The sequence below is a fragment of the Hippocampus comes genome, unplaced genomic scaffold, assembly GCF_001891065.2.
Source record: "Hippocampus comes isolate QL1 unplaced genomic scaffold, H_comes_QL1_v1.1 scaffold96, whole genome shotgun sequence".
Taxonomy (NCBI): domain Eukaryota; kingdom Metazoa; phylum Chordata; class Actinopteri; order Syngnathiformes; family Syngnathidae; genus Hippocampus; species Hippocampus comes.
The window spans coordinates 90766-97620 of record NW_017806074.1 but is presented as its reverse complement, the minus strand read 5'-3'; the positions used below and the strand labels follow the sequence as shown (position 1 = coordinate 97620).

General features: G+C 43.7%; 1 protein-coding gene across 1 annotated transcript in view; it reads left to right on the top strand.

Annotated features, from left to right (window-relative positions):
- The first annotated feature begins 1077 nt into the window (after nucleotides 1-1077).
- Nucleotides 1078-6855, top strand: part of dcaf6 (ddb1 and cul4 associated factor 6) — a 15640-nt gene continuing 9862 nt past the window's right edge. Inside the window, exons 1-7 of the mRNA XM_019894418.1 lie at nucleotides 1078-1471; nucleotides 3322-3383; nucleotides 3819-3911; nucleotides 4235-4420; nucleotides 4497-4610; nucleotides 5746-5881; nucleotides 6261-6472. Coding sequence (XP_019749977.1) covers nucleotides 1384-1471; nucleotides 3322-3383; nucleotides 3819-3911; nucleotides 4235-4420; nucleotides 4497-4610; nucleotides 5746-5881; nucleotides 6261-6472 — 891 coding nt within the window. The 5' untranslated portion in view covers nucleotides 1078-1383. The remainder of the gene's footprint in view (nucleotides 1472-3321; nucleotides 3384-3818; nucleotides 3912-4234; nucleotides 4421-4496; nucleotides 4611-5745; nucleotides 5882-6260; nucleotides 6473-6855) is intronic.

Genomic DNA, 6855 nt, shown 5'->3' with positions numbered 1-6855 from the left:
CGGACAGAGGAGGTCCGGACAGAGGAGGTCGGCGGTCCGGTCGTGGATCGCGGTCCGCCAGTTGAGGAAGGCTGCAATAAAGTATTCATTCATTCATTCATTCATTCATTCATTTATTAGTTAGATCCAACAGATGCCAACAACACTGCTTAACATAAAGTTGACAACTTGTTCTGTTAATGCTTATTTGGAAGTGCATTTTTGACAGTGACGTTTGAGAATAAATCTTCTTCATTCATTCATTCATTTTCCGATCCGCTTATCCTCACGAGGGTGGCGGTGGCGGGGGGGGGCTGGAGCCAATCCCAGCTGTCTTCGGGCAGTAGGGGGGAGACACCCTGAATCGGTTGCCAGCCAATCGCAGGGCACACAGAAACGAACAATCATTCGTGCCCACACTCGCCCCAAGGGACAAGTTTGAGTGTTTAACCAGCCTGCCATGCATGGTTTTGGAATGTGGGAGGAAAGCAGAGCACCCGGAGAAAACCCACGCAGGCCTGGGGAGAACATGCAAACTCCACAGAGGAAGGCCGGAGCTGGAATTGAACCCGGTACCTCTGCACTGTGAAGCCAACGTGCCAACCACTCGACTACTGGGCCACCAATCTTTATTATTTGATTGAAATTGAAAAAGCAAATAATTATAAAGAACGCATTAGATAACTAAAATGAAAATAATTTCATGCATTCATCTTTTTTAAGGGGGAGGTTGTCATATAATAGGTCATTATTATATGTTTAGTGCTTTACGAGAGTTTGCACTGTTTACGTCATGCTTGAGTTGATTGACAGGTCCCGCCTATAAGGGGGAGTTCCCGGAAGTAACTGCGAGTCAGTCTACCGCATGTTTAACGGCGCTGCCACGTTATCAATAAAAAGACACATAAAACCCAAACCCTGCCTGTCAACAATCATTACAGGGGTGGCTTCCTTTTATACCTGAAAAGTACAGCAAAGTATGTACAGTATAATATGTATACTTAGTTGCTTCCCACCACTTAGCGTACCGCCCCACACGCATCTGACCAACTACATACAAATCGAGCATACTCTCACCCCTGCTTAAACCTCGCAGTTTATCGCGTTGTTTTGACACAGCTGATCGTTCGCCTGCCTGTTAGACAAAATAAAGCAGGCTCGGCTTGGGGGACGCACAGTTACTCCCTCAGGGAGTACTTGAGCTGTCGGGCTAAAAGCAGGAAGCGACTGCCGGGACGGGAATCGGGGACCTTCTCATCTCACTTCCCGTCATGAAACTGCACTGTCGCGGCTAGCTAACGTTAGCATCGTCCCGACTGATAGGGACCGATGGCCAAAGAAATCCCCCAGGCGGTTAGCTTAAATTTCAATGTTGTTGTTTATTAAAAGCCACCCTCGGTCACCATGTCCTGCTCCGGGAACCTGGTCTGGGATGTAAATAAACGCCTCATCGGATACAGCGAGCCAAACAACATTCGGACAAATTATTTAGGTAAGAATGGAACAAAGTGGGGAAAGTTAGCGTGTTTGGACGTAGTAGAATGTCGCCCTCTTCCCGATATGTTACTCTGCCTAATGTTTACCACAGAGAAGAACACTGCATGTGTAGAACCTGCACTAAATATCAGAATAATTTCACTTTATATTTTTGTCAGATCAGATTTACGTTCTTGAGAAATTGCTGTGCACATGATTTACGAAGTGAATTACTTATCTTATCACTGTTATTGGTCCTATCTACGGTGTCGTCAAGCTGTTTACACCTGATTGGGTCTCAGTACAGACCGAAGCCCCGAATAGGTACGGCAGGTGCAGTTTTAGTCACTGCTGTATTTAGCTTGACAACCTAAAGCTCTCATTGTGTTCAGTTACATTGCAGAAGCCGCAGTAGAGAAACAAGCAGCAGCCCCAGTTTATATTTAGCCTGGAAAAGGAGACGGGGGACAACTTATGGGTTGAGTTCTAATCCCAGAGTTTTGCCTTGCAAAAGGGGATTCTAAGATTTTTTTTTCTCCAAATCAAGACTCACATTTTAAATGTGATTCTCCCTCAGATCCCCAAAGTTTAGAAAATAGATCATGCACTTCCAAAACATTGACATGCACTTCACCCAACTCAATGCTGAAGAAAAGAAAGGACTAACATAAAACACAACACTCTTATGTGCCTGCTTGTTGACCAAGAACATAAAGTTCTGTACTGTGAACCTTGTGGAAAACCTGAAACGGGGGAAAACAAAAACTATGAAGTGAATTAATTTGTTCCAGGCTTAAACTGTCGGCATCACAACATCTTTATGAATTCTACAGGCAGTGTTTTAAGAACTAAACCCAAGATAAAAATGGTTACCTTGTTTTGTTGTCGTTATCACTTAAAAGATCCATTTACATTCCATCAGATCTGACTGTTTACTTGCTTCTAGTGGCAATAAATAAAATTACATTTGGACTAATCAGTTCAATAAATTAATAGAAGAAACTCAATCAGCATGCACTTTTGTGGCTGACAGTTTATTGCTTCTTCACTTTAACAAATCAGGCTAACTGAAATGAATGCAACCCAACCATTTCATTATTATTCTCGTTATTGTGTAACAAACACCCAGACTCTTCATCTTGAGGTATTAATTATGCTCTGCAGAGTGAGGGAAGAGGAGGAGTTTCACAACACTTCTCAGACACTGGAGCTTACATGCATCTAGTAAATAAAATGATTTTCCAATTCAAATGTCTTTTTTTTTTTGTTCTATCCTGAAGTCTATCCTTAAAATTCTGTGGGTTTAGTTCACCTCTAACTGTCATTTAAGCTAAAAGTAAAGTAAACCACTCTATTTGGGATGTCCCAATCACATTTCTTTGCAGCAGAGTCCGAATTACATGATTTTGTATTTTTCCCGATTCTGAGTCTTGATCTGATACCTTGGAAATGCATTCAGAAGAAAAAAACAGCGCACATTTGACAGGAGCATTTGATCACTGGGTTTTGCTGAATAACTTAAGTGTATTTTTTTTATTCTTTTTTTAAACACACAAGATGTCTTTTTTTTTAAAACTTTTCTCCATATTCATAATCAAGGTATACCATTTTAATTGTCAGGTTTTAATGTTATTCTCACGGGAATAATAAACACGCCTTAAAATGTGAAGATCATTTTTAAGTTATGATCCTTCATACAACGTTAACATCATTACCACAATCGCGCATGATCAAAAGATGACCCGAGTGACTGACACTTTCGTCCGGTGGCTGCCGGCTAGTTATTAGTGACTTAGCTGCTCACGTTTGCATGTTTGCCCTACAACTGGCAGAAGTCCTAAAACTTATTTCCTTTGTTATCTGCAGGTAGGAGAGAGTTCGTTCAGAGACTGAAACTAGAGGCAACGCTGAACATACACGATGGCTGTGTGAGTACTTCCTCCTTTTGACCGTTGACTTCAGGCCGAGAGAAACCCGAACTGACAGAAGAGTCACACGTCGAATCGTGTCACCAACACTCTAACAACTGTCGGGCTGCGCATCTGAACTTGTCCCTTGTTTTATCATTACCTCTGTCAAGCCAAAACCCGGATACAACAAATAATTTTATGGATTTACTGTATGAGAGCGTTTGGGTGAATTCTTGAGAAAGCATTGAAATGTTTGCGGAATGGTAAAAAAGTGTGATCCCTGGAAAACGGCCGCAATACTTTCATACGGTTTAGTTTTAAAATGCATGAAAAAAAAATGTCTGACTCTTTGATAAATATTACTTAAGATACATTTGAATGACAATAAACCGACTTGAGTTTTTCCTCACAGAATTTCTGTTCACTGTGTGCTGACTCTTCCACTCGCTGCAGGTCAACACGATATCATGGAACGATACGGGCGAATACATCTTGTCAGGTTCAGATGACACCTTCCTGGCCATTACCAACCCGTACAACAAAAAGGTCTGCATAGAACATTTTGAAAATAGGAAAAGAAAGGAAGTTGAAATAATGTTGACAAAAAAAATAAAACAAGTGAAAACTGTTAACGTTTCTCCCTTTGACGTAAGGCGTATGTGTAATGCTGTGAGTTCATGATAGCGCTTAGTTTTTCAACATTCCTATTTCCATGTTTTTTTTTTTTTTAAATAAATCAGAACCATTGATTAGTTGCCAAAATAATGATAAGATGAATCGATCATTTAAATAATCATGAGTTGCCGCCCGAGATGAAACTAACTGTTCCCACTTTTTAGCGCCATCTTGTTTCTGCCCGACGTCTTCAGGTCAAAAAGTCCATCCGCTCTGGCCACCGGGCCAATATCTTCAGTGCAAAGTTCATGCCTCACACCAACGACCAGGAGATCATCTCCTGCTCTGGGGATGGAATCCTCTACTATACCCACACAGAAAAGAGTGCCGAGTTCAACAGACAGTGTCAGTTTAACTGCCATTATGGCACCGCCTATGAGGTAAACAAAAAGGCGTCACAAATCCCTCTGTTGGTGACGTTCTTTTTCCTAACGTAGTCGTTTGTTGCGTCGCCAGATTATGACAGTACCAAACGACCCTTACACCTTCCTGTCCTGTGGAGAGGATGGCACTGTGCGATGGTTCGACCTCCGCATGAAAACCAGCTGCACGAAGGAGGACTGCAAAGACGTACGGTGACATCTGTTTCGCATCTCACAATTTGTCCGATGTTTACGGTTCACCTGAGAAAGAAACCACCACCCTTCGTTGTTTTTGTTGGACCGGTAATTAACTCCAGTTGATGTCATCCTGCTCCAAAAACTCATGTTTCATTCACGACATCGCTTGTTTTGCACCTGACTCAGTGTTTGCATGACGCGCGCCGGGCAGTTCATTAGGCACACACGCGCAATGGGGGTTCGTATTCTGGTCTCCTCACTTTCTATGTGGAGTTTGCATGCACTTGTGGTCTCTGCTTCCTTCCACATTCTAAAAAGAGGCGTAGGCTTTTTTGAAACGAGTGTGGCGTGGTTGAAATCGTCAGAATTGTTGCACAGTGTATGGGATTCCGCCGCTAGTTTTCATAAGGCTTAAACGGCGTTGTGTTCATTGAAGACTTGAATTTGTTCTTGGCTATGAATGATGGTTTGAAGGGTTGTCTCTGCTGTTGGCTCGCGGCCAGTCCATAGCCTCTTACCCAAAGTCGTCATAGCTAAGTTCCAGCTATCTCACAACCCTAACGAGGATAATCAATGTTGGAAATGATTGAACATGAGAGGTGGGATAAAATCACAATCTGATATTCCAGTTATTTCTCATGTACAGTGTTGATATGCCAACAACAGAAATTGATACTGGTATAGTATCACATCATCTTGATACTTCGATACATTGCACCGTTATTTCTCACATTGCCAGTAAGTTATGGATATTGATACAGGTTCAAAATTCATTGCACCGTTATTTCTCACATTGCCAGTAAGTTACGGATATTGGTTCAAAATATCAATGTTGTAATTTGCAAGGATGCAATGTTATACCACAACACCAGCTGTAGTAGCAGCCTCAGTCAATACAGGAAGGATTTAAACTGACGCGCCTTCCGTTTCTTCCGTGTGCCGTGTGAGAGACGGACACAGAGCTGGAATGCCGTCGCTGTACGTATCAGAGGGGGTATGAAAACATGCATTCGAGCTCTTAAGTTTTTACCGGTACATATTGAAAAAAATGGGAGCATTTGCGAACGGAACGGTTACAGTGTCGAGCCCTAATAAACGATCAGGAATTCTGCTTTCTAGCAGTGTGTCACTTTGGTGTTTGACAGGACATCCTGATCAATTGCCGCAGAGCGGCAACGTCCATCTCAATCTCGCCGCTGATGCCCTACTACTTGGCGGTGGGCTGCTCGGACAGCTCTGTGCGCATCTACGACAGACGGCTGCTCGGCACCAGGGCCACAGGTAAAGTTTGCAATGCGGCGGCAGGGAAAATAATGACTTGTTGCCTTTCTTTGACTGCCGAAGTTTGAATGTGAACAAACAAGTCCTGTAGTTGTAGGAATGGTTCAAATCCCCTGCCCCATGCAGTTCTCTCTCTCTCTCTTGATTTGACTTCATTTAGCGCTGGCTTATTCTTCGCCAAATGGACGTCGCCTAGATGCTTGTTGGGGTGAAGCTTCTCGCGGTTTTACCATTGTTAAAAAAACAAAACAAAAAAAAAAACACTTGAGATTTCCCAGCTAGGGGTCTGGTCACGTGATCGGAATTCAGGTCCAATCACATCGTTTTCATCTGATTGAGGATCGATAAAGCAATTTCTCTCTCTCTCTCTTTTTTGTAGGCAACTACATGGGCCGGGGGACGACGGGCATGTGCGTGAGGTTCGTTCCCGCTCATCTGTCCAATAAGTCGTGTCGTGTGACGTCGCTGTGCTACAGCGAGGATGGCCAGGAGGTGCTGGTCAGCTATTCATCCGACTACATCTACCTGTTTGACCCCAAAGACGACCAAGCCCGAGAGCTGAAGGGCCCCTCGGAGGAGAGGAGGGAGGAGGTAAGCACCAGAAGAATTGTGTGTCTTCCAGTACATTAGCGTAGCATTAGTTTGCCCATCCATCCATCCATCAAGCCATCCATTTTCTATGGTGCTTTTCCTCATGATGGGTAAATTGGGGTTGCGATGCAGAAATTTCCTGGTCAAGCGCAGCCAGACACCCGTCTAGCATCTCGATGCCAATGCTTCGCTCTGTATTTGTGCCCTGAAAAGGTATCCGCCGAAAGACTCTGGTGGCTGGAATATGTCATATCGCACCTGTTAATCCCGCGGCTTTTTCCGTGACGAGAGGGGGGCAAGGCACCACCCAGCCTGCATGCTAACCTGGACTCATCTTGGCCGGCGGGCTGTTAACCATCAGACACCAATTTCGACATGCCCAC